This window comes from Drosophila novamexicana, unplaced genomic scaffold (genome assembly GCF_003285875.2).
Source record: "Drosophila novamexicana strain 15010-1031.04,08,12 unplaced genomic scaffold, DnovRS2.1 tig00000485-arrow-pilon, whole genome shotgun sequence".
Classification (NCBI taxonomy): Eukaryota; Metazoa; Arthropoda; class Insecta; order Diptera; family Drosophilidae; genus Drosophila; species Drosophila novamexicana.
In genome coordinates this window covers 2,920,621-2,947,869 of record NW_020824808.1, presented here as the reverse complement: position 1 = coordinate 2,947,869, position 27,249 = coordinate 2,920,621, and the positions used below count along the sequence as shown (strand labels likewise).

Below are 27,249 nucleotides of genomic sequence, written 5' to 3'. Positions count from 1 at the left end.
TTTGCTGCAAATTGAAAGCCAATTACGTTGTTTGCAGCATGCCACGGCAATGGCAAGGCAAACTGGCAAAATTGCAGCCACAGGCAGAGGTAGAAGCAGAGACAGAGGCAGAGCAACAGACAGAGACGGTTGGCGCTGCCTTGGCCGTTCGCTCTCAGCAGACGACATAAATATCAAATACAGGTCCATAAATTTGAAACCAATTAGCCAACTTAAATTGATAATAGTTGCAACAAGCGGCTGCCGCTGCCGCTCAGGCTGCTGGCGATCGGCAGCCCGAATTGCTGTCCTAGCATTTGCCTACCAGCTACAGGAAGCCAAAATCTCATGTAGCCTTCGGCCGGATTGGCCGCTAATGGCAGTGCCATTTGTTGACATACGTCGCTCGTGTTGACTTGGCAATTTTCGTCGCTGTCGTTGTTGCTGGGGCAATTGTTGTCCATATTCGTATGGAGCAACAGCGTCATATGTCTTGTCTGCTGGTGTCTGCGCTGTCTGTGCCCTGCGCTCATGTCGTGCCTGTCGTGTCGTTCTAATCACAATTGTAGCTGCCTCCTTCGGCTGCCGGCCGTGCGTTAACCATGCGACTTTTTATGGCGCTTTTATGCAAAACAACTTAATTTCGAGCCTCGAAACGTTTGCAACAATGCAGCGCGTAAAATATGCACTGCTAGCCAGCCAGGCTGCCAGCCAGCCAACCAGCCAGCCAGTCAGTCGGGCAGCCAGTCGACGGGCGACGGGCGAAACGAAAGACTTAGGCAACAAACTTGCCAATGTACAAATGTGCGCTATTTGCTGTGTTGCGAGTAGCTGTTATAGAAAATTATCTTAAACTGATTTGATATATATTCAAATAGGCGATGTGCGACACATGTTGATGTTGTTGCATGCAACAATTGCAGCATTTGTTGCACTCGCCTAGCGCCAGACACGCAGCCGGTAGCTAGAGTTAGAGCTCTCTAGCGAAACGGATAACATCGCTTACAGTAAACGTTTAGTTGTATTTTAATTAAAATATTTTCCATTTCCCTCGCTGGCAGACAAAAGCGCCTAAGTGGTCGTGCAAGGAGCCGGATTGAGATCGAGCCATGTCCGTGTTGTTGGACAGGTGGCATTTATAAACAGTATTAAAAGCTAATTTGGGTGGGAATTGATTGACATACATAGATCTGTTGCTGGAAAGAGCCAGATGCAGATAATATAATAACTGAAACAGGCTTATGCCACGTTTTCAACTGTTAAACTTACTGCGAAATTTCCCCAGTAATTAATCGAAATGCTCTTAAAATATAGCCCATCGGTCAGAGGCAATGCTTTATAAATGTCAGACGGGACATTAATGTAGCGCATTTATCTAATTAGACAAGCGTTTTAAGTCCAAGCTTGAGCCTCGCTCGCTTCGCCAGCAGCAACTGGCTGAACGTCTCACGCCAAATAAATTAATCAGCTAATTGATGAGCATAAATTAACCGTATGCAAATAAGCCAATGGGGCCAAATGGCGCGATCTTCGGCGCGCCGGAGGCGATCCAGTTGGCTTATTGATGGCCAAACTGAATTAAATTGGGCAAATGAGCAGCGGTCAATATTTGTCAGGCAATGGACCACCCACTGGCTTTGTCAATGGATCTCCACCTCCTGTTCACCTTCTGCACAAATCCAACTATACAACTCAATTAATAACAATTTCTCAGAACAATAATGCAAACTGCGAGTCCGTTTGGCACCCAAAAATTAGATTATCTCTGGGCAACTGCAATTCATTCCCGGGACTCGCTATCGGTCGCTGTCATCGTCGCTTCGGTGTTGCGGAATTAGTTGCTCGGCGCAGGTAAAGGCACTGGCACAAGCACAGGCTCCGGTTCAGGTTCAGGCTCAGGCTTTGGCCTGAACTTTGGGCGCGCGAGGTCGTGGCAGCCGCATGTTGCTTCAGTTGCTTTAATTGAAAACCGTACGAAATGGAAAATGGACTTTCGAGAAGGCAAGCGGGCAGGCGGGATGTTAGCTGGTTGCTGTGGAGCAGCTCACTAAATTAGCCAACCGACTTTTTCTAATTTTGCGGCTGAGAGCGCGTCGAGTGCATTTCAGGGCCCGTGACGCTGGCATTTGGCAATTTATGGCAGGCCAAAGCGGTGTCGAAAATAGCGCCAACAACAGGCCAACAGGCAAGCACAAGGATGATGATGACGACGACGACGATACGAGGCTGATGCTGATAGCTTTTTGCAAGTTACTTTCTAATAATGCAGCGAAGACAACAGCAACAGCAACAACAGCAACAACAGCAACAACAACAACAACAAAGGCGATGGGCTGATGTGAATGTGGCAGGGGTTGTGGATATGGATGTGGATGTGGATGTGGATGTGGATGCATTGCACACGAAAGTCATAAGCGCAGCCAAGGCAATTAAGTTCAAGCGACAAGTTGCGCTGCTGGAAGCCAGGATAGCGGCGGGCCAAAGCAGGTGGCGGTGGTGGTGGCGGTGTCAGCGTTACTGGTGCTCTGGTGCTAGTGGTGCTTGCAGCTGCAGCAACATGTTTATGGCTCGAAACGGATTGCACGTAATGGGATTTACGCTGAGCGACAGCGATAGCCTGCGACTGCGACTGTTTCAGCAACAGCTTCAGCTATGGCTAAAGCTTCAGTTACAGCGCCTGCGCCTGCGCCTCAATAAAGCCGATCGCATTACCAATTAGGCGTGCACACTTGGCTAAACAGCCGCCATGTTCGCCACTTGGCTCCTCGGCAAGTGGAAATTGAATTAGTTGTCGCTGCATATGCGTGACTCGGCTCCAATCGGGCCTGCCCTGGTCCGGTCTGGTCCGGCCTGGTCTGGACTCGACTTAGACACAGATTGAGACTGGGTGTCGCTGTACACAAACGTGTGTGTATGTGTGTAAACATTTTTTACACTTTGCCACATTCCTCTGCCGCGCGCATAAATCAAGCCACTGCTCGCCTGTCAATCCGCAACTGCAGCATTGATAGCCTTGTCGTCGTCATGGCCAACGTTGCTCTTGGCAAGTGCTCGACCAACACAGCTGGCCACATGCGGCAGTGTGCCAGTTTCCCATTGCAAATTATGGCGCAATGGCTTTAAATCCTGTTTTTGTTGTTCTTTTTATTTTGCCTTACAGCAGTCCTCAGCATGTAAAGACGCTCAAAGCTCTCGTTCAGAGCTAAATTTATTCAACAGGCAAATGGTCTAGACTCTTGAATTCAGTGCATGAAGCATTGCTTTGTTGTTTTGGGTCACCAAAAATTGCAGCAAATTTCACTCTAGTTGGACACTCTTGATGATAGCAACCTATAATTAATGGTACTAACCCAAAATGCTTATTTCCCGTTCATTTTCATATGGTTCCGGTTGCCAAGCGAAGATTAATGTATTTCCTAGTTTGTTTTGACATCTTTGATTTTCGTTTGTACAGGTCCAGGTGCAACGAAGTGCATTAATTTCGCTTTATCTTTAATTGGGTAAAAATAAAGTGTGGGGCGTTTTAGGCTAAAACGCGACCGGATTGGCTGAACGAATTTTGTATGGTCAAAGAGTATGTTGTTCACTTGATTTAATATATTTGCACACGATTTTTACTCGATTGTTTGCACATTTACATAAATTCATTACATATATAATTTATATAAATAATATTCGAAGGCACTTTTTGAAAAAATATACATTTTTAATTCAATGGCGCCAAAGTAGCTGCTGCTCAATGCTCACAAGAGCTCGTTGCTATGAAATTCGAGTAACGCTGTTCAACACTTGAGTGAACGCTACAAATTTTGATATGGTCACACTGCAAACAGCTGTTAGAAGTTTTTGTGAAATAATTAATAACAATAAAATATCCGAGCATAAAACTTAATGAAGTAAAATTAAACATTCTGCGACAGTTTATTAGGTAAACTAGAAAGGAGTAAGTGGATAAGTCGTGTGATTCACGCAACAAATTCCTGAAACTAGCAACAAAAAACAAAAAAGATGTGGAATTTGAAGCATTTTGCTGCAAATTTGTATCGACAATACGAGCTTGTTACATGTATAAATATGTTTGAGCCCTGGGAGAAGAAGTTGATTAGTAAGTAACGACATATCAGGAGATTTCAACCCAATACAATTGCTCTATTGTACGCAGATGGATTCGTCTTGCTGATGTTTGTACTCTTGATATTCTCAAGCTGCGTCTACTTGCCCAGCTATATGGACACGCTGCTCGATGTAATAACCCCAGCAAGTGGAACCAACAAAGTGCCGGATATGGTATATGTGCCGCAAAGAATCAGCAGCATTTAAGGACCCAAAAACTCTATAAAACACTTACAACCGCGATTTAGATATATGCACATAGTACTTGCCCAATTGGTAGAAAACTAGAATTTAATGAAAACATTTTGTGATTTACTTTAACCTTATCAAAATCTGTAAATATTTGGTCGTGCCAATGTAGATTCTATTTGCCCATTTATAGACTTCTTTTCTGTACTCCAAGCACATAAATATGGCCTCAACAACGCGCACTGCCGATACATTGAAGAACAGACTAATCAAGCCTCCGAAAGAAACTGAAATGAAGAGGTTGACATTAAATTGAGGATACGCTTAGTTTGGCTACTTACTCAATAGGTCCAGAGGTGTTTTGGCCACGCGGCGGACATAGCGCTGTGTGGGTAGCTCCACCAGTGCCACATGTATATCGGAGACATCCTTTTCGGCATCCTGCTTGCTGCAAGTAACATACATATTCATTATCATATCAAACATTTTGGAAAGCTTTCGCCACATACTCATCTGCTGTATTGTAGATTATGTTATACTCGGGCTCCTCGCAGGAGCTCATACAATCACAGGACTTGCGTTCTGAGACCAGCCTTTCATGGATGTGCGTCAAACAGATTAAGCCACGAAAGTCACACATAGGCAGCGAATTCTTGCTCGGCACAGCCATAAAGTGGCTGGTACAATTGCAGTATAGCAAATGCAGCGCCACGGTGCACTCCACAATGCAGCCGGAGTAGCTGTAGAACTCGTAAATTCCTATACGTTGCTCAACATGCTCGTGACTATAACGACATCGTCGCTGCTCATGGCTCAGCTCCTCAACATTTTCGTGATTGTACACCTCGATGACGTTCAGTATGAGCTCCTTGTTGTTTCCCAACAGCACTGTCTCGCGTATCATGCCCTCGGAGAAGTGAAAGGGCACGTCGATAGGCGCATGGACATGCACCTGAATGTCGGCAGTAGCAAGAAATTTAAGATGCCCAGCTCCGGTCATACGATTGTTTTTATACTGCACCTGCGCTACTTTGCGCGCCTGGTGCGAGTTGAAGGAGTAACAGACACCATATTCTGTGAATATGGGTAAAAATTGATCGCAGCACTCGAAGATCTGGTTGAGGTAGCGGCACTCCACAATAAGCTCATGGCACTTGGTGCGAAACTACAAATATATATGGTTAGATTAATGAAGAAAGCTTGAACAACTCGTATCCTACCACATCTAGCAACAGTGTAAAGTTGTCCGGACAGTACAAATGATGACAGTTCTCGCAGCTGATGCAGATGCCCCTGAAGAATGCGATCTCGCTGACGAAGTCATCGATGTGCATGTCGTGCTCCATGCCAAAGTAAGTGTCGCTCAGGTCCCAAATCTTTTCCGAGTTGTACAGCTCGCAAACGGTTATGGCTGGAAACGAAGTGTTCCAATTGAGGCTGTAATTTGGAATGAGTTAGGTTCTAATATAGATCCTCGTACAAAACTTACTAAATGGTATCCAAGTTAAAGGAAACAGATGAGGAAAAGTAACTCTCAATCAGCGACCTTGATACGGACCCTATAAACGGCAACGTGTTATAAAATGTGGCCAAATAGAGTGACCTATTTCGTAAATGGGTAATTCTATATTATATAATAGATAGTCCTATATTGTAATTTACCCTTTCAGTGCCAGCGACAAATAAAGAATCCAGTTCATTGTCTATGAAACGTTCGCTACCAAAGGCAAAACATTTATGCGGCGCATGTCACTTATTGCGGGAATTTTTTTTTTTGGTGGTTGACTACACAACGCAACACAAAGGAAGCGATTTTTCCAGATAATATCTACGCATTGTTCCAAATTCAATTTAACTAGACGCTCGCCAACTAACAGTGTATATATTTTCAGTTTTGATTCAGTGCAGCCTGAATTGGATTAATAGTTTCTTTTGACTGTTTAATAGATACAAAATGTGTGTATAATTTCTTTTTTTTTCTTTCTACGTTTGTTATTTCTATTACGGATTGCAATAGAGTCCTATGGAAATAAAGATTAATTTGTGACGCGATGTGCTACCGGAGTTCCCCTTGTGATAGACGACCAATAATGTAAGCGTCTGAGTTTTCTCGCATTTCATTAAAATGCGATTAAAAAATTACTAAACCTTATATTTGCATGGCTTAGAGACTGGGTGCGACTATAACCGCGAACAATAAAAGACGTTAATTAAAGCATTCCAAAGCATTTATTCGGATGATTCACTATGATAAAATCAAATCTGAATCAGAATGAAATTTCACATAGAAATTTCGCAAGTTGGAAGTTATTGAGGAGGGCAACACACTTCCAAGGTGAGCTGGGGGTATTACCAACATACGCTCGATATGAATCATTAAAGTTTACGATAGTACCACAATAAATAGTCTTTCTTTGTCCTACCTTTTAGGGCTGAAATGCGAATATATAAATTGGCGCTGCGGATAGTTTAACACACCCAGCCTTACAATTTTAGACTGAATTTTATATTTGTAAAGCTCAGGACTCAGCTCCAAATTAGTCAGGCATTCTTTGAATTTGTATTGATCAGAATTAACTATATCTTAGAAACAATTATTGTTGACTGATCAAGCTGGCGAACTTATTTTCCAAATGATCAAAAAATCGTATTGTAAATGAAAAAGATTGAATTTCAGTAGAACTTATAGTGAATCAAACTTCTCATAACTCATAGTTGAATGTAGCAATGCCGATAATGGCGCATTCAGCTGATCAACAGTGAATCATGACGTCAACTTGATATTAGCAAGAGCAGGCCGTGAGGTAATGTCTCTTATAAATATTTATATGTATTGTGTACCTAGCGACTATACTTAAAATATACAGTAGTTGCATCTCCAAGATACTTTTGAATCGCTTTTGATGCTAAATACCGGCGAAACACCAAGTTGGGTCTAGTCAGCTCCAACGAGAAGTCCGATATAGTTATAGTTTCCACTTAAGTTAAAAACGTATTGAAACTGAGTTTAGATATCTAAAAAATATATTATGCCTATTATAAAAAATCCACAATTTTTGTCCGATATACATATAATATAAAGGTTCGTTCTGTCCGACTGCATCATATATACGGCCTGGATACAGATTCGGCTGTTATTTTTTATTATAAAAAGGTGTTCTTCTCTTTCTTTGGAAGGGTCTATATCGTAGTTATATTGCGATGTTATTTCACATATTTAAGCAACTATTGTCGTAGCCCACTGTTTGCTTATAAGTATATTTACTGCACTTGCTGTATTTGTATCTTTCCCAAATTAGCGCATATGTTGGGAAGACTACAGGTTTGTGCATATATACTTATTTTTTTAAAGCCTTCCCTAAGTCCATCTGGGCTCGAGTAATCACTTCACCTAAAAAATAATAACCATCAAAAGAATTGATTTTCACTCTGCAGATATCATATATTTTACAAGACTACAAACTAAAGTCAACAATCTTTAATTGCGACTATTGCAATGGCATTGAGAACTAAACTAAGACATAAATAATAATGAGAATAAGTTGCAAACACATAAGTCAGATTGGGGTCTTCAATATAGATTCTGGGTGATCCATGGTAACATGTCTAAGACCGACGCAAATACGCCCGGCTGATTCTGTCGCTGGCCACAACGTTTGCCACCATAGGAGACAATGCCGTACTGGATGTATCGTGTCGTATTCTTAAAAGGATTGCGGAAGAAGAGAGGACCACCAGAGTCACCAGGGCAGGTATGCACAATGTTTTCTCCAACAGCGCAAATGTGATTCTCATTGAGGTAAGCATCAGCATAGAAATTTCGGCAAACATTATGATTCTGTCGCCTTACCACCGCCTTGAGCAGCACGGAGGATGGCTCGTTATTCTCGGTGCGACCCCAGCCAGATATAAAGAAGCTCTGGTCATAAGATATATCCTGGGATTTACGATCAATCGGCAGGCAGATGGGCATAATGTGACCTTTGAACTGAACGGGCCGATCAAGTTTGATGAGGGCTATATCATTGTTGATAGACTTATAGTTGGGATGCGGGCGTACATCTTCTAATCCATACTCCTCGTAGGGTGGCAGGCAGTGCTCAATGCGACCGCCTAGAAATTCACAATCCTTTTCGGTGCCCAGATTATGCTCGCCCAAGCGCACTCCAATGCTGTCGAGAAAGAATATAAGCAGTTGGTTAAAAGTGCGTGGCAGAATAATGAGCGTGGACTTACAGCTTCTCGTTCCTGGTCACACAGTGGGCCGCGGTCAGAACAAAGCGATCGGCAATCAAGCTGCCGCCGCAAAGAAAAGGTCGTTCGGACGTCTCATACTTAAGCAGCGCCAGCCAAGGGAATTCACCGAGTCTTGCCTGCTCTCCTCCGCTTAGCTTCGTGTTTGCCTTCTTGCCGCACTCCGTGACAGAGTTCAGTAACTCCATGCCACGCGGATCGATGCGCTTAAGATCGCCAGTGGATTGGCGTGTGCTTTGCGGGGTGTTAGTTGTTGTGGGATTTTGCGTCGAAAACGTATTCCGATTGTTGTTACCATCGCTCTGAGCAGTGATCAGTGCAGCGCTGGGGCAGCACAAATGAAAGACCTGAAAGGCGAATGATTATTGAGTGCTGGGCCAGTTTGCAATTATGTTGTAAATTGCACTTACCGCACGTTGGCCAATATTGCAGGCCATTTGTCTTAGCTGATTTTGTATCAAACGTGGAATATTCCGGCCATATGTCGCCTGCAGATTCCGAACAAACTGGCATTGTTGGGCTGGCACACAATAACCAAATTCACCGATGGGGGTGTAACAACTGTTGTCTGCCTCTAAAATGAAAACAAACGTTTATATTTACGATGCGATTAATTGATTGATCAACAAATAACTCGTTTGACTGGTTGCGCGCAGCCGATATCAAACAAAAATAATAGAAATATACGCTTAATAGTCGTATATAACTTAATTATTCAGTTGCCTATTCTAGCTACTTACGAGTCGAGACCAACGTTGTCACGGCCAATAGCACGAGGCTCAAGACGCCCATACGAAGCTGCATCCTGTCCAAGTCTCTTGAAGATTCCCGCAATTAAGAGCTCGATGCGATCTCGGTTCTTGATCTTTAGCTCAGCTCGCGCGCTCAACTGTGAATGAGGCACACGCCGACGTGTGCCGCGCTTTTGTACCTTAAGCTCGCGTGCTGGTTTAGCTGCTTATTAAAATGCATCAATTATAATTTACCCAGCGTTAAACTCATGTTGTTCTCAACTGGCCAACAGGTTTGCCACTAGCGTCAATGCAGCACGTGTGACCGGTGCCAAGACTAGAACGTGGATTTGTTTTTACCCACAATGTCACTGATTTAGTGGATTGGCCTTATGTGATGCTGGTGAGCGTCGGACAAGCGATTAAATTCCAGGAAACCCCCCAGTGACCGCCCACTCTGTCTCACTCTCACTCTCCCGTTCTCGCTGTCTGTCGCACATTTTTAATCCCAGTCGCTTCGCTCTCTGATGCGTTGGGAAAGTAAAGGTAGATAAGTACGCCAGATGGGGTACTTTTTTCAACTGGGTTAAAAGTGTTTTAATTGCTATTAAAGCTTTGCTTGGCTAAGCCCAAGCAGCAGGGATCTGGCTAATTGCACGGGTTGCCCAAACTTCTTTTCGGAAATCCCACGAACCTAAAACCCCACAAAGTGTACACATTTTTCTTTTTTTTTGGTTTTTTATGTCTACTCTGGGTAAATGAAAGATCCAGCACTTGTACAAAACAAATTAGCTTTGTTAACTTTTTGAAATCCCCGAAAGTTTGATGAACGGGATATGCGTATGTGTACATACATACATACATATAAATATGTAGGCAGAATTATGAATCATATATATGAATAATATTGCGAATGTACGAACTTCATATAAAACTTAAGGCAATTTAAATCCAGCGCCAGAATATTTATTCAACTAGTATATTAACCTATTCTAACCGCAAGACCACAAATACCGGGACTTACAATTTTCCAGACGTAGTACAAATGTTGTTAATCGTGATAAGCCCAGTAACTTACAATAATCAAATTAGACAAGCTAATTAGTTAAAAGCGAGTATATACAACAATAAATTCTCAGTCAATTAAGATAAAAACTCAGATAATAGTTTTTCATTATTATGAAATCTTTCTTATTAGTTGATGAAATATCAAAAGGGCGTCTCTTGTCGTAAATATGTATTTACGAGTCGATTTTTTTGACAACTTATGCTTAAAATGGAAAATACAAAAAACAAAAATTGGTTACAAGAAAGTTAAATATTAACAAAAATGATCATAGTTGACCCGTTATATAGGTGTGTAAATATTTTCATTTGAAAATATGAATGCCGTGTCAGTGTTGCAAATGCAGAAAAGTACAGCGATCTATCAACGGCAACGAATGAAGCTTTTAGCGGAGACACAAACAAATTGGCGAAGCTTAAAGTTTTATGGGTAGTATAGGTTTTTAATTCTGAAAGTCATATTACATATAGCATATGGATATATGTACACAAGCCTCTTATCATAGTAGAAAAATGTGTAGAAAATGTGGACCTACTTGAAAACTGTCTTTAAAATGTATGTTAAGCTTAAAGATGAATCTTATTTCAATTTGAATATGTTTAAGGTGTTAATAATATATATTTATCTCTTTCTTAATAAAATTGCTTATAAAAAATTGCCTCAATTTAAGAAAAAATCTTCAAATGAAATATTACGATTTTTAAACATATACAACATTTTTAATATGTTCTATTTTAAATAAACATTTTTTTTTGCAATTGAATTCATCCCAACGCTCTTGAAGTTGGAATAGCCAGCATAGTTTTGAATTCCCTATCAAGAATTTCAGCCAAACCCCATTAATGTATATATATTCATAATCTGCAGAGAACTCAGCCGGCTGATCTAGTCCGCTTTGCGAGACAAGCAAAAGACGGACTCATGTAGTTGCTGCAAAGCTGAAAAACCGGTAATCTAGCCGAGCTCTGCAAAGAAATGGTTCTCAGCAATGATAGTTGCTCAGAAATTCAGCCCAGAGAGCGAGAGACACAATACAATCCACAGTGATCGTGCCCTGCCTACCTGCATGGCACCTTCCAGCTGGTGGGCAGCAACAGGTACCTGAGAGAGCGCAGCTGAGCAACTTGAGAAGAGCGAATCGAAGTCCAGCAGAAAAAGACCACGTAGACCTCCGCTCACGTTGTTGGAATTCATTCCACAGTGAGACGCCGTCGCGATCGCAAGTCTCGAGCGGAGCGAATATCTTGAGCACACACAAATATCGAGCAGAGGCAAAGATTGAAGAGTCAGGCCAGCAGATGAAACGACTGTTAATTAAAATTCAATTGCATTATTAAGTATCTATACAGTATACACATATAGTCGCAACGGAGTGTGCGAAACGGAACCGCAAAGCTCAGAATCCCATGACGCCATATTTGTTTTTTCAACCTGATTGAACGTCCCGTGTTCGTGTGAGAAGTGTCTGTGAATGCCAGTCGAGAATCATCTCGAGGCGGAAACGAAAAGATTCTGTGTGAAACGAAATTCAAAATTCATTTAAATAAGTGAAGCTCAAAACAACGAAAATTCTAAAAAAAAAAAAACCAAGAAAGAAAAAACAACAACAAAAAGAAACAAAGCCCCGTCAACTTTTGTGGAGTGTGCGCGTGTTTCTTTTCGCTGATATTATGGTTGGAAGAGTGTGTGTGTGTGATGTTGCAAGTGTATGCGTGTTTTGTTAGTGAATGCGACTGGCAGTGTAAAAAATATCCGCTTACCTAAGCGTACAAATTCTCTCGCAAAGGCTTAAGAACCACACTTGAATACAGCACAAAACACACACATATACATACAAATATAGACACGCACACACTGGCGCATACCTGTGTGTGTTTGTACGTGGCTAACATATAAAGCAAAACCAGAAAATCCACATTGTTCGGTCTCGGTACGCGCCTACGTTGCCTACGCTACGTAAAGAACGCGCATAACGTAAGACGTTTTGTTTTGTTATTGTTGGTGTTGTTGCTGTTCCTGTTGCTGTTCCTGTTGCTGTTACTGTCACAATGGGCGACTCCACGCCCATTTGCCGCTGCCGGGTACTCTATCTGGGCAGTGCTGTGCCGCGCCAGAGTAAGGATGGCCTGCAGGGTATACAGGAGCCGCTGCGCAGCCTCTATCCCTCAGAGGGCGCTGTGGGCGCCAAGGGCATCGATAGCTGGCTGAGCGTCTGGTCGAACGGCATACTGTTGGAGAATGTGGACGAGAATCTGAAGCAGATCACACGCTTCTTTCCCATCGAGTCGCTGCACTATTGCGCCGCCGTGCGTCAAGTGCTTATACCGGAGCGCGGCAATGCTCATCCGGAGCCAAAGTTTCTGCCGCTGGATTCGCCATTTGCGCGCATGCCACGCGCCCAGCACCCGCCCATCTTTGCAGCCATACTGCGTCGCACCACTGGCATCAAGGTGCTCGAGTGCCACGTCTTTATTTGCAAACGCGAGGCGGCGGCCAACGCTCTAGTCAGATGCTGTTTCCATGCCTATGCTGACAACTCATATGCACGCCAGCTGGAGACAGGCAGCACAGTTGGGGGCGGCAGCAGCGTCTATGGCACGCTTAAGAGCGGAGCCGGCAGCAAGTCCAATGGCGACCTCACCAGCGTTGGCTTGACCAACGGCCATGGTAACGGTCACCATCATCTGGCCGGGCAGGGCGGCTGGAGATCTCGCGCCGGCAGCACCACAACGTTAAACAGCCTGGGACGCACATCCAACGGACATGTGCTCAATGGTTCTGGTCTGGGCATGAATGGAGGCAGCACTGGCAGCGCTGCCGAGGGCTACACATCAGTCAAGAATTGTGAGTATTTCAACAATCGAGTTTGTTGCCTAAGTCTTTCGTTTTGCCACGCCCAATGCCCAATGCTCTTTGCAGCTTGCGCCTTGAGAACTTTTGCCCCATCTTTAGCAACCATCAGATACAGCTACTAGCCCAGGTACAGTTGCCTAAGTATAGCTGGCATGTCATCTAATTAGCTGCATGTGACCGGCACGAAACGTTAGAACAGCCTGAGATAAAACGCAAACTGCTTTGTCTCCCATCTCAGCAATGATCTCAGCAATCAGGTAGCTAAGATGAGACGGCTTTGTATACCCTTTTAGTGGTTCCTATAAATATGTCAGGAGATTTGTAATGCGTTAAATGCGTACTGTGTAAGACTTCCCTGTAGGTATATCTGAATATTTGAATGCTCAGCTGTATGCAGTCCCCCGTCATTATGATGGTGCTTAACTTAAATTTTTATAGATGATTTTTAATTTGCCTCGCTCTAGATCTTGGATCTAATAATATGAAAATACTCTGTAAGTGCGCAACAGATATAGAAGATAGTTTTTTTTCGGTTGAGCTTGTGGTGCACAAATTCTCGAAGGTTTTCGGTCGCGCATTGGTTCTTCAAATATATTTTATTAATTACTTAGAAGTGCAATATCAATCAAATGAGCTAAGATTTTATATAAATAGCAACAAAGTTGAAGGTTTATCGTTTATCATTAAATAAGCTACAAAAGATGAGCCTCACCTTGAAATACACACACACGCACACACTCGCACACACAGTCGCTGCCTAACAATATGTACAAAGAAAAAACATTTCTGCACGCCTCAGACATTGTTGAGAAATAGAAAATGTTGTCACAGCGTCGAAAGTATTTGGGTGCAGTACAGGTATTTTATTTTATTTTCAGTTATTGACAGTGTTTTTTTTTATGCACGTTTCTCGGACGCCTGTCGTTGGCACTGATGACTGATGGAGGGCTCGGCAAGTGCCAGACACGAACCTTTAGCCGATGGTGATGTTGCTGACGGTGTCTGGTAACAGAGAAACACTTACGGGTATTCGACTGTGCGCTGTCTCGCAGAGTTTTAAACACTTTCCACTTATTTAAATTTCGTCGACAGCGACAGAGGCACAAAAATCGCCGCTTTATGGCATTGGTTATTGCTGCTGCTGTTGGCCTGGTCAGCGACTGCCTTTGAAGTCGAAGCTGTCTCGGTTATAGCAAAGTTATGATAATTAGCATGTAAATTGCTAGAGCTGAGGAAAGCAGCAGCAGGCAGCAGTCAGCAGCAGCCAAGTTAAATGTGTTTCGAACAAACCAACGTTCGCGATCTCTACTCTCATGCCATGCAAATTAGCCGCATTTCGCTTTCGACCTGCAGCTCCTCCCTGGGCCCAGCTGGAAAATCTGAAATGTCTGCATGTTTATTAAGTAGAAATGCGACCAATAAACCCATCCGAATGGAAGCACTTTCTAACCAAATTGGCTGTAATTGTCATGAGTAAATGCCTTCTATTCATTTTATTTAAATAATTTTATTTTTTGCCTTTTCCAGTATCTTTTGCCTTATCATTCAAACTAACTATGCAAAGCGAGTGACTTGCTCTAAGCTAATTAATAAGTCTTATACCATCATACCTGACCATGGCAGACACATAATTTATTATTATTTAGCGGCATTCTCACAGCCTCTCTCACTAAAGTTGTTGTTGTCATTCTCAAGTGCAGTTGGCGGACTCACATCCACACACACACACACACCCAAACTTGATTGTTGTAGCTGGGCAGGAACTGTGGTCGCGTGCAGATTAGCGGACGTCGGCGCCGCCAACGCTGCCAACTTCAGGCCGTGGGCCCAGTGCCAGTTGGGGGGCGCACATAAGTCTTATACACATGATCGTGTATATATATATATATAAATATATGTACTCACTGGGCACATAAATTGAGATGAACGCGTGAGAAAATTTTGGGTTCGGGTTTATTTTGTTATGACTGTTTTCCATTTGCTGGGCTTTGGACTTGGTCTTGGTCTTGGTCTTGAATTGGTTTGGTTATTGCCCTGCTCGCCACTTTCTTGTGTCAGTCGCAGTCGGAGTCGGTGGTGGGAAGTATATATGTATATATACAACACATATGGCAGCTTGCTGGGAAGTGTGAAATCGACTGGAAGTAGAGCCAGACCCGTGACTAAGTGTGCAAGAGCTGGAAAGCGGGGGGGAATTCTTAAAATTGAGCGTGTGAGCAAGTGAAACTTTATTTTATGTATGATAAAATCTTATACGATACACGTGTGTATGTGTTTGTATCTGTGTGTTTCTGTCCAAGTAGTAGATTTTCTATTAATTAACATTGTTAATTTGCTTGTAGACAGTTTCGAGATTAAGGTTTTGCTGCCGCTCATTGTTGCTCTCCATGCGAATTGAGGTTGTGTCGCCGTGTGATATTAGTGAAGGAATCTCGCGTACGACAGCTTGATAATTGCTTCTCTCTAGCTCTTTCTCTCTCCCACTCTAGCATTTAATTCTTAATTGAATAAACTAATTTCAATTGCAGCTTAATGGCGCGAAAGTGTGCTAAAGAAACAACTAGGTTTTTGTTTTGTGTCTCAAGTTTATGCCACGACCTCAACTGCCAATTGTTGGCCAAGTCAGTTAGCGTACGTTCAGGTCCATTGATAAACAACATGGCCACAGACTCCACATTTGAGTGTATGCGTTGCCGTTGGCCGCGCCTCTAGCCTGTTGATCCAAGCAATTCGCAGGTGGCTTTGTCGACAGATTTTGTGGTACCATTTAAATGGCAAAACAACGAAAAACATAAACCAAACCGAAACAAGTTGCACATTGTTGAAGACCAGATTCCAGTTTCGGAATGAGACAACGGCACAGTTAACCAAAATTTGACCTACATAGCCCGGCCAGGGGGAAAAAGCGCACACAAATCTCGTTTGGCTGGACATGATGTAATCAACTAATGGAAATTCTATTAGGAAATCAGTTGGAAATTATTTAGGAAGCAATAGCTGTTGCAATCCATATTAAATATATAAAAGAAAAGTATTTATATATAGGAAAAAACCAGTCGATCATTGGCATGCAAATATGCAACAAAAGCAACAGGATGGCCACTTGACCATGACTGAAATATCGAACAGTGGTGGGCGCAGCAGCAAAAGAAGTGCCAACAGGTTCCAGCTTCCGCTGGCAGCGTGCGGCATCTCTAGGAGCGGCAGTGCAGCAATTTTGTATTTTTTTTTCATTTCTGTTTTTGCTGCTATTACGAGCAACGATCTCAAGTGGTTGTTGTTGTTTTTGTTGTAGCATCGCTGTTGCAGTTGCATTATTATTATGCAAAGAAGCTGGCCAAAGACTGAGCGTGAAATATGCAGATAGACAGTTTGTTAGACAGAGATTCAGAGAGGATAGGCAGATAAAGCGAGTGGCAGGCACATTAACCGAAATCCAGTTGCAGTTGAATGACTTGGGCCGGTTGCATGTTGCAGTCACTCGGCAAAAATTTCTTGTTGACTTGCAACATTTTTCATTATTTTTTTTCTGCGGTCTATCTTTGTTGTTGCCATGTCGAATTGCGTTTAAGCAAAGCTCGATTACAGAAATTTGATTTTGATTATTTTTAGTGATTGAAGTGGCACAACAAAAAATGCTTCCATCAAACTCAAGCGAATTCCAACTTTTGACCTACTTTGCATGCCACCTCTCTCTGTATATTGCTTTCCATCTCTTTGTCTCTATTTGAAACGAAAGCAATTTTCCGTAATCAATTTATTATAGTCATGATATAATGAATATAATCTTTTGTTTTAGTAAGCTGTGCACTTCAAGTGTATAAATATTTAAAAAATAAGTATGATATAATTGAATTTTGAAAGGTCTTAGTAGCTTTCGATTAATAATAAATGACTCAATCACTGAGATCCATGCTCATATATGACACGCTTGTGAGTTTGTTTTGTAGTCGATCGGAAAAATAAGACCTGGTTTTATAGAATATTTATCATATCTGTTTGATCTGTTTGAATTAAATATATCTTGACTTGACTAAGGTTGATTAGCCGGAGCCAGATTTAAACAGCTTTTCCTGAAGCCATTTTTGTTTAAGTTCAAATGGGTTTTCCTGCGAAAAATAATTGCAGTCACGTCAGTCGACAGATTTCACCATGGAAAAAGGCCAAAAAATCTTTTCAATCTTTATTGCCTTGTCTTGTCGGATGTGCCTGGCGACACACACTTAACTCCAGACCCCAATACATTTCAATTGGTGCCTGAGCATATGAATAACTCACAATCTATGGGCCTGTAGGTGCTTCCATTAGTCACTCGTCTGGCATTCTACGTTGGCGTCGTCCCAGTTCAGAGCTGACTCTAGCTGCGCAGCTGCAGCACGCTGGAGTCGATGGTGGTTTGGGGCATTGGGGCAACCAGCCGCGGCTGGCTGCCAGCGGAAAACGAAATGGCAAACAAAAACAACAACAACAACAACAACCAAATTCCAAGCCGCATTGCGGCTCCATTTTTGCATCAGTGGAGGCAAAAACAAAGCAAAGAAAAACAAAAATTCAAAGGCGCTATTTGTGCTTCTGGCACTCCCCTTTCCGCTCGGAATTTCGCTGTGGCAAAGGCAGCTGAATGGCAAACACGCTTAAATGCCAACAGTTTGTTTTGGCCAACTTAAGAAACATTAAATATTTAACTTGAGCTCTCATTTCGAAGCAGTTGCATAGATTGCCATCGATCTGAGTCCGCTTGAGTGACTCACCGAATAACCTGCCCCAGCTCCAGCCCAAAACGTTGGCCAGCTTGACGTGGAAATACAATTTTCACGCACGCATGCGCTGAGGCCACTCGCCACATTAAGTGAGAGTATTAATTTTACTTTTCGTGAATGGAGTGTGGTGCGGCGCACATTGCTTATGACATAAGTATATATAAAGAGTAAGAGATCGAGTGGGCAGGGGAGAGGATCAAGCGAAGCAGCACTAGCAGAGGGCCTCTGCTTGCAGCTGGCTTAAACAATTTCACGTAATTATAGCAGCTAGCGAAATGCGAAACAATTAAAAATTATAAATCAACTTCCACGCTCAAAGCGAAATTAGCGTAAATTGCAACTGGAAGTGTAATTACCAACTATATTTTGCATTTTTACCAAAGCCAACTAACTGGCTGCTCGGCCAATACAATGTTCAGGAATTTGATTGACTTCCGCAAAACATTTACGCAGATTATGCTCCGAGCGTGGTAAAAGCTACAAATCGATTGTTTAAAGACCAAATCAAAGTGAAATCGTGGTGTGAGTTTCACCGGCTTGGGATGCAGATACGACATGGCCATAATCTTTGTGTTATATTGGCAAATATAACTAACAAGGTGGTTCTTGAGGGCAAATATTTACCAAACGAATTTTAAGTGGTTATACCCTGGTACATTTTTCTCACTATATTATACATATTAGTAGACATATAGACATAGTAAATACATCTGTAGATAAGTTTTTCTATACAAACTTGTTCCCAGTTGGCAGAGTATTGTTGCTACTATATCATATATCTTCCATAGGAACAATCCGTTTTAAATGGAATAATGGGCAAGAAGGAATAAGAAAAAAAGAACACTTTTAATACCATTGCTTACATGCTAAATGATATATCTTAGCCACGGCTGCCCGCATAGTTTTATTTACAATTCCAGCGTTAAGCCAAAACGACTTAAACTCACTTTCGAATATCGGTCTGAGCTTGAAACTAAAAATGAAAGCTGCAAAGATATGGATCTATATATATATTTAAAACGCAGCGGAGCCCTAGAAGTTATGTGAGAACTGGCGAAATGGGTCGGACAGTTTTGTGGCCATTAATTTATATATGTAATGCATTTGACATTTGGCCATGTGAAAAGCTCGCTAATTAAGAAACAGCCGAAACGAAGCGTTTCCCACCAAAAGTTTTGCAGCTTGTGCCGCTCAAACAATCAGTTTACATACAATATATGTATATATGTATTTGGGTGCTACCTGAGGGGGCAACAAAGGGTAAGATGTGCCCAAGAGTTCGCTCTCATTTTCAACGGCAGTCAGTCGAGTACGTTAGCCGCGTCTCGGAGGTCAATAGACCCCAAAGCGAGCGCACATTTCTCATGCTAGAAGCAGCGACAAAGCCACAAAGCAGCAAAAGAGCTGCAGAGCCGCAGCAGAATGGCAAAAAAAAAACATTGGAACCAAACCAAATTATGGCATGGCTAAGAAGCAAAGATATAAAAAGAGACACACAAACAAAAAATAGAAGAAAAACACGAAAGAACAGCTGTCGTCGAAGATTATATACCCTTCAGATGTACGATATAAATACAATATATATTGGATTGAAAAGTATAAATTGTTTTTATACAAATACTTTATTTCCGAAAGATCTGAACAGATAAATAATAAAGTTATCCGATGCAGCAAACTCGATCATACTACTTGAAAGATTCTGAAAATGGCACATTTGAATTATATAAACTTCCACGAACTCAAAATAACATATCATATCAATTCAAATTCATTTAGAATTTGTAGAAAATATTTTTTATAAAATTGTGTAAATCTCATTAATATAAGGTCATTTTTTTCAGCCTTTTCAGACTCGTACGTACCAAGAGCATAGAAAAGCATACAATTGTAGATAAAAATTTAACCACAATTTTCAACCATTTAAAGAACTCAAGAGGTCGCAATTTTTTTGAAAAATTATTCAAATTCTGGAATCACCAAATTTGTATACCCATTGATTCTATGGAGAATCTATTTGAGTTGGCATCCCCTATGATTTACGCAGCTCGTGACTAAATTAAAATACTCTCAGTAAGGGTATACACGTCGCTGACTCGTCGCTTTGTTGTTGTCTGCCGGACTAGGCGGCGACTGCGACTGGGGCTGGGTCTGGGCTGGTTTTTTCTGGCAGGAACTCTGGGTGGCGGGGCGCAACGTAAGCCGCAGGTGTAGCCGCCGCGCTAAAGTTATTAAATTACCGTTATTTATTACAAAACCGTTGCCATTGCTGCCATGGCCCAAATGCGCTGCAGAACCGCGCCAACCTTCATCGGTCCCGACAAAGGCGACGGCGACAGCGACAGCGGTGTTGATAGTAACGGCTTCGCACATAGTCATGTGTGTGTGTAGCTAGTATATTTATATCTGTATCTGTTGGACACATTCGCATTACCTAACTGACCAAGTCACACACACACACGCGTACGTGCGATGGGAACAGTTAAGAGTCGTCAAAGTCAAATCGCAACGCATTCAATTGCCTCACAATCGATTCATTTGAATGCGTCCACCGTCAACTCTTGACGGTCTTGGCCCATATATTTCTTCTCCTCCTTTTTGTAAACACTTTTGGATTAGACGCGCTCGACTAATTTCGAGCTTTTGGTTAATGTAAATACCATTGAATGGCCCAGCACTGGGCCGATCGCCACTTGGCACTTGGCACGGCGAGTGAATCAGCGCTTTAGCAAGCGCCAAAACGATGACCGGTAATGTGAGACAAGTGCGGCCAAGGTATTGCGCCCCTGCAATGCCCCTGCCACAAACCGTCCTTTTGGACATTTATAGTTTAGTGGACAGCATCCATTGGCCGCGAAGGTCAACCAGCTATCGACTGAAACCCAAGACCTGCATTCAGATCTGTGGATCGAATGATATCTTATATGTACGTTTCAACTTGTTCTTAACATAGAGCTGTTTTTTTTTTTTTCATTTAATATAAATCTGTACCTGTGTATTGCATATATAATTAACTAAAGTAAATGCTTTATACAGTTTTGGCGGGCATTTCGCTTCTTTGCTCGTATAAAGTATTTTACCCTAGAGAGAAATTAGTTTTATGACTTAACTAAGGTTCCAAGTTTCTAAGGTCGATCCAATTTCTTTATGTACTTGCAGTTTATGGTAGCAGTGCCGACCTGAACGTCACTGTGGATGATGGCGAGGCCTCAGTGTACAATGGCGATGAGAATCACAAGGTGTGGAGCGGCTCACAGGATCAGCTGGACAGCATAGGTGCCGTAGAGAGTCCCTATGAGCTGTTCGCCGGCAACAGCTCTACGCTGGGCAGGCCATTGCGAGCGCGTCAGATAAGCGCACCCATAGACGTGCCACCGCCGCCTGTTAAGGAGGAGCGCAAGACGAAGCGCGATAAGAAGTCATCAAAGTCAAGCGGCAGCCAGAGCTTGTCGGGCACACTAATCAGACCAAAGCCCATGCATCCGGCGGCGGCGCTGCATCGCTCACAATTGCACGCCGGACCAGGTCCGGGTCCCGGACCAGCCAGCGTCATCTATGGTCCTGTGTCCGGGCCGCATGCCGCACGCCAATATCACACAATTAGTCATCGCGGTTTTCCGCCCGGTCCGCCGCCTCATCATTCACATCCACACGCACATCCGCATCCGCATCCGCATCAGCATCAGCACCACATGATGCAAATGCATCATGCACAGCATTTGGGTGGCATGCCCCCGCTGCAGATACCCATGATGATGCCGCCGCAGCAGTACGCGACGCTGCAGCCCTCGCGCTCGACCAGCAAAAAGAAGAAGAAGGACAAGAAGAATGGCGGCGTTGGCGTGCCCGTGGGCATGCCCATTGTGCCGCCCATCTACGCTTATCAGCAGGCAATGGGCGGTGTGCCGCCACCACCAATGGCACAGTCAATGATCGGCGAGCCGCGTCCACTGAGCATGTCCAGCCGCAAGATGGCCGCGTCCATGGGCAACGGCCTGGACGACTCTGGCAACTCGGGCGCCGAGTCACCATCACCGGGCGGCACGGGTATCTATCGGCGCAAGGGTCACCTCAACGAGCGCGCCTTTAGCTACTCAATACGCCAGGAGCATCGCAGTCGCAGTCACGGCTCATTGGCCAGCCTACAGTTCAATCCCCCGGACATGAAGAAGGAGCGCGAAATAGCCCAAATGGTGGCTGGCCTGGACCTAAACGATGGCGAGCGCAGGCAAATGGCGCCAGGTCCGGCCACGCTGCAGCGCAAACAAGCTGCCATGGCGAACGGAGGACCAGGTCCAGCACATCCACATGCTCATCCCCAGCATCCGCATGCGATATATGGCCCACTGGGTCCCGCAAGTAGTTTCGGCAAGCCGCGCAGATAAGTTGGCAAGTGATTTGAGCTTAAGCCAAGCTATTCCGCATTAGGAACGCTGTCATCTGAATGAGTACACCCGAATTGGACTAAGAGAACTATATATACATATAAATATATATAGAATATTACAACATTATAGCGATGCTGGTCAATTTAGAAATGGAAACGAATCAATTATAAAATTTAAAAGCGACCAAGCTGGGCTCCAGCGACAGACTTTAATCAAATTGGGTAACCAAAATTAGAATTGATATTGAATCGAAATCTAAATCGATATCGAAATCGAAATCAAATCAATTATCTACAATGAATATGTGTGCCTTATTAGGTTTATACTTTAAGTATATATTTTTAAACATGAAAATTCCTTTGCCCATAACCAGACAAAAGCAAAGACAACATATAATCGATTATAATAAATAATGTAGAATAAAATAATACACTACAACACTTGACAACGTGGAAAACAAGTGCGTCAAACAAGTTGTTTCCTTGTTCTTATTTTCGAGCACAAATGTAAAATATCTTTTCGAATGAATGGAGTGTTAAGGAAGAGCTAAAAAAGGCACTTACGAGTAGACATAAAAAACATACCTACAAAACATATCTTTCATTCTGTCCATATTAGCATCTTAAGGCGCAGATGTATTAGATATGCATATGTGTGTGTAAACATAATTGCAAAAATATGTACAATAAATATAATAAAATGTTAACGAAATGTTTTAGCCTGGGACTCTGTTGGAAAAATCTCACACAAGTGTTTGCTAAATGGTCTCTTCTAAAAGCCAAGATCTATTTTTATAAAATCTGACGACCGTTTGTTCGCCGGGTTTCGTGTGTAGGCCTAAGCACACCTTTAAGTCAATTAGCATGCGCGGGCACAACATGAATAAATACACGGCATTTACATACATACGTATACCCTGTACGTCAGTCAGCATGTAACTGATTGGCATAGCGGGTGGTGTTGAAGGGGCAACCACGTGGTGCGAGTGGAGCCATGTGACAGCCGATACACGCTCGAAAAAAAAACTATTTATAAATCTTGAAAACTGTCGTAAATAATTTAAACTTAAAGGCGATTCAAATGAAATTTCAATTAACAACATCTTAATATATTTTTATATATTTCGAGAGAGTGACGATGCCATATTAATAATAAAATACGGATTAAGACATGAACTTTGCTTTGAAGTCTTTGAAATTAAATAAATTTTAATAAAAAAAAAAAGTAATTAATTAACTTTAAAAAATTATCATAACATTCATTTGCCAATTAAAAATGTTGCATATTTAAACTGAAGTCTTTTGCACTTTGTCATTTTATCAAGATCATAAATATTTATTATCCCATAAAAGTCAAATCCTATTAAAGTTAAATTAATTAATTGTAATTTCTGTCAGTTCGTATATATTTTATATATAATATGAGCATTTAAAAAATTGATCATATTCAAATCAAATATTTATTCTTGTGCTGCAATTTTATCACAGTGTATGCATTTGCTTGGAACACCCAACAGAATATTACCCAGAGCTTATGTAGATCTATGCCTAGACTCTAGCTCTGCATATGGGCTGTCGTGGGCTTCATAAATGAATTTGCATGCGAATTCCTTGCATGTTTCGACTGTCGCTGGCTGCTGATTTGCATGCGAGTGTCAGAGGCGTGCGAGGGCCGCGAATGCTGCTCTGTGGCATTTTCAAACACAAATAGTTCAGAAATTTGTTAACAAACTACTATGTTAAAAAAATAAATAAATAAACAAGCGAAAGTTGCAACGAACATATTTTGTGTGCATATTCGAATTTTGAGTGATGAAATCGTCGAGAGACTGTCGAGAATCTCGGTATAGCTTAAAGCTGGCTGGCGAGAGATGACGATGACGATGACGATGGCGACGACGGCGACGGCGACGGTGGTCGCGACCGATTCCAATTCCGATTTCACTTCCAGTTTTTGGCTCGACGCTACTTACTTATAATGCCGCAAGCAAAGATCATCGCAATTCAAGCTCAACTTTAACTTCCACTTCGTATGGGGGCAACATGTGTGAGCTGTATATTAAAAGATACAAATACAGATACAGATGCATCGTCTCGGGTGAACAGGTTAATTTTTAAGCAGTTTATAACTACACAAAAGTCAAAAGCGAGTTGCATCAGTGTCCTCGTTTTATTTTTTATATTTTTTGGCCACAATAATTGCAGGCTGGGCTTATACCTATTACCTGCACCTATAGCCATTTACCTTTATGTGCGTATTACCTAATTGCCGGCAGGCGCGAAACGTATATTTTGCCAGCCGCTTACCGTATAAATCAAAATTGGCAGTTCCAGTTTGCGGTGGCCCAGGAGTTATGCTTGGCCTGGGAGCTGGGATCCGGGGACGGCTGCTTCAGCATTGCGTAAGAGATTTTCAATTAAAAGCGCGCACTAGCCTGGCCTGGCCTGGCCCGATGTGTGCGTCTGTGACAAGGAGCGGCATATCCCTCTTGTACCATCTTGTGCTGGCGGCACTCGCTGTGTGTGTCAGCGGCACAGCCAGCGCTGGCTTTATGGGTATTCCACATTTATGCAACAAGAAAATGTGGCAAGAAAATGTTTTCCATTTCCAGTTTTACTCGAATACCAACGCCGACTTGGGCAGCTGGTCAAGCAGGCAAATTGCTGAACACACGCCACGCCGCAAGTTGTCTCTTTTAAGTACCTACTATAACTAGCTGGTCTAGCCGATTACGGCTGACCCACCCGAGGGCTACAAGGCATTGGGCGAAATCACGTTGACCCAAATGAATGGCTTGGCCAACCTTAAATTGCGTTTCAAACAGAACCGAGCTTGGAATTGCAATTATTTTCTTATCTGCATTGCAAATATTTGCCATTAACTTTTAGCTCCAAATGCATTTTAAGCATTAGAGTGACATTCGACTTAATCGCAGCAAAGTGGAAATTGCTGCTCCAGTTTCTTGCTAAACGCACCAAAAAAAATATCATAACTAGCTACTTATTCAAAGTTAACCCGTTTTGTGATTAAGTTATCAAGCGGATAAATAATTTCCACCTATCTCACGTAGAAAACACATCAAAGCTTGAGAGAGTACAAAAAGCAAACGTGATATCGTTAAAGACCAAGAACTTTGGAAGAGCTACTCAGCTCTTGATTCCGATAGCAGCCAAACCATGTATTAATCTTTTAATATTAAATTAGTATTCAAATCCAATAATTTGAAGCCATTCTTTCAAGCATGTTAAGATATTACATAAACAGATTTCTTATACAAAGAACCTATTATTATGCATATATTCATGTGACAAAGCCATGATACGGCTCTTAAAGCGTTTCAAACCGATCCGAAGAACCGCTCTGTTGAATTGCGTGAGCAGCAATCGAGACCTCGAAACACCTGCAAGCAGCAAGAAGTCGTTGTTGCCGTCACCACACGGCACCCCAGAGCACCACAGAGCACCACTGATAGTGCTGTCCAAGACGGCAAACAGCTCTCCAGCTCTCCGCGGGCAGTGCCCATGGACTGAAATGTGCCGGCTACGGCCCACAAAATAGTGTTGTGGATTTTGACTTGTTTCTAATGCTTGTCTCTTGGCATAGGCTTTTGTTGTGCTCACAGTTTGTGTGTGCTTGTGTGTGTGTGTGTTTTCGCACAGTGGTTGCGACTTGGACTCTCCGGGACTGGTTGTGGAGTATTGACAAATTGAGAGTGTGTGAGGAGCTGAGTGTGTGTGTGTGTGTCTGTGTGTGTTGTGTCCAAGTCTTCAGACCGTTGCATTGGGCTGCGACTACGGCTTTGGATTGCGGTTTGTTTATTGATAAACTCGTAGATACTTTTCTCTATAGCTGTTAATTTGGTCTTTTATGTACCACTGAGTATATGTGTGTGTGCATGTGTGTGTGTGTGTGTGCATACATGTGTGTGTCTACTATTCGATTGAATCTTTGGAATGCGGACAATCCGGTCAGCAAATGGAATTCTTTTTACACAACCACATAGACACAGCAAAACGGCTCAACGCGGTCAATAGGAGGGAGTCGGCACTTGACACGCAAGTCTCCGGCGACCAACTTGCTCAACTTGGGCCAACATGGACTGCCCACCAATGCAGCATGGCCGTCGTTGTGGTGCCTCAGACGGCACACATTTAATTAAACCTGTCATCAATGAACTCACCAAAAAGGGCGAAAAGTCGTGCCTTCGTTATTAAATCGGACGCCTTCAACAACTTTGTAATTGATCTGTTTGGGAATTGTGTGTGTTTGGGTTTAGATAACTTTTATTAATTTTTACTTCGCTTTCCTATGACACATGAAGTCACATTAATTCTATTAAGATTTTCATTTATGCTGAGTTTAAGGTCAGGCAAAAAGTTTCGAAAAGCCAAATCATTTAGTTATATCTGTTATTTAAGCAACTGCTGCAGCTCAAGGTCCAATTTCCAGTTGCGTTTGAAATTTGGTTTGCAGCCTTGTCAAGAAGAGAACGTTAAATATTTGTAATATTTACGTGCAATATAATTGGCTCGGAGTGAATTTCTTAGCTTCATGAATACCAATTCCTGGACTGCATCTACAACTAATTGGCCATGTACCTATATCTGAGTGTGATCTCAGCTTCTCTAGAAGCTCAACAACAACAATAATTTTCTTCACTCTCATCTTGAGCCACCCAACTTGTTTAAATTTAATTATTTCTGAGGCTGTGTGGGTTTTGTTCAGTCGATTCAATCACGTCAATCAGCTGTCAAATTATTTTTCCTGCTTCGCTTGAGGCCTTGAGAATAGCCGCGGAATATTAAAACGTGAAAAATTATTGAATTCTGTGTAAATAAGTCAAAGGATGCCAAGGAGTGCACACTATAAAAGCTAAGGCACCTGGCCAGGTTTTGGTATTCGTTCGACAGTTGAACAAC

The 27,249-nt window shown here is 42.5% G+C and overlaps 4 protein-coding genes across 4 annotated transcripts; 2 read left to right on the top strand and 2 right to left on the bottom strand.

Annotated features, from left to right (window-relative positions):
- Nucleotides 1-3,818: 3,818 nt before the first annotated feature.
- On the top strand, nt 3,819-4,392 carry LOC115761724 (serine palmitoyltransferase small subunit B). The gene is made up of 2 exons (XM_030703605.1): nt 3,819-4,084; nt 4,142-4,392. The coding sequence occupies exons 1-2, from the start codon at nt 3,988-3,990 to the stop codon at nt 4,297-4,299; spliced, it is 255 nt and encodes an 84-aa protein (XP_030559465.1). The 5' UTR covers nt 3,819-3,987; the 3' UTR covers nt 4,300-4,392.
- Nucleotides 4,384-6,017, bottom strand: LOC115761725 (pickpocket protein 11). Its single transcript, XM_030703606.1, has 6 exons — nt 5,944-6,017; nt 5,771-5,884; nt 5,502-5,718; nt 4,791-5,446; nt 4,623-4,729; nt 4,384-4,568 (listed from the first exon to the last, which is right to left on the bottom strand). Exons 1-6 carry the CDS (start codon nt 5,979-5,981, stop codon nt 4,405-4,407), a joined length of 1,296 nt encoding a protein of 431 aa, XP_030559466.1. The 5' UTR covers nt 5,982-6,017; the 3' UTR covers nt 4,384-4,404.
- Nucleotides 6,018-7,727: 1,710 nt separating this feature from the next.
- On the bottom strand, nt 7,728-9,404 carry LOC115761312 (phenoloxidase-activating factor 3). The gene is made up of 4 exons (XM_030703043.1): nt 9,276-9,404; nt 8,946-9,109; nt 8,518-8,882; nt 7,728-8,453 (listed from the first exon to the last, which is right to left on the bottom strand). Exons 1-4 carry the CDS (start codon nt 9,337-9,339, stop codon nt 7,853-7,855), a joined length of 1,194 nt encoding a protein of 397 aa, XP_030558903.1. The 5' UTR covers nt 9,340-9,404; the 3' UTR covers nt 7,728-7,852.
- A 2,147-nt stretch (nt 9,405-11,551) lies between these two features.
- LOC115761624 lies at nt 11,552-23,019 on the top strand. The gene is made up of 2 exons (XM_030703453.1): nt 11,552-13,176; nt 21,102-23,019. The coding sequence occupies exons 1-2, from the start codon at nt 12,381-12,383 to the stop codon at nt 22,325-22,327; spliced, it is 2,022 nt and encodes a 673-aa protein (XP_030559313.1). The 5' UTR covers nt 11,552-12,380; the 3' UTR covers nt 22,328-23,019.
- Nucleotides 23,020-27,249: the final 4,230 nt, after the last annotated feature.

Coding starts and splice junctions, on each gene's coding strand:
- LOC115761725 (XM_030703606.1), bottom strand. CDS start 5,981: ATGAACTGGATTCTTTATTTGTCGCTGGCACTGAAAGG. Junction 5,447..5,501: donor TTACACTGTTGCTAGATGTG/GTAGGATACGAG, acceptor ATATATTTGTAG/TTTCGCACCAAGTGCCATGA. Junction 4,569..4,622: donor AACACCTCTGGACCTATTGA/GTAAGTAGCCAA, acceptor TCTTCATTTCAG/TTTCTTTCGGAGGCTTGATT.
- LOC115761624 (XM_030703453.1), top strand. CDS start 12,381: ATGGGCGACTCCACGCCCATTTGCCGCTGCCGGGTACTCTATCTGGGC. Junction 13,177..21,101: donor CTACACATCAGTCAAGAATT/GTGAGTATTTCA, acceptor ATGTACTTGCAG/TTTATGGTAGCAGTGCCGAC.
- LOC115761312 (XM_030703043.1), bottom strand. CDS start 9,339: ATGCAGCTTCGTATGGGCGTCTTGAGCCTCGTGCTATTGGCCGTGACA. Junction 8,883..8,945: donor GCAATATTGGCCAACGTGCG/GTAAGTGCAATT, acceptor TTCGCCTTTCAG/GTCTTTCATTTGTGCTGCCC. Junction 8,454..8,517: donor GTGACCAGGAACGAGAAGCT/GTAAGTCCACGC, acceptor CTTTCTCGACAG/CATTGGAGTGCGCTTGGGCG.
- LOC115761724 (XM_030703605.1), top strand. CDS start 3,988: ATGTGGAATTTGAAGCATTTTGCTGCAAATTTGTATCGACAATACGAG. Junction 4,085..4,141: donor CTGGGAGAAGAAGTTGATTA/GTAAGTAACGAC, acceptor TATTGTACGCAG/ATGGATTCGTCTTGCTGATG.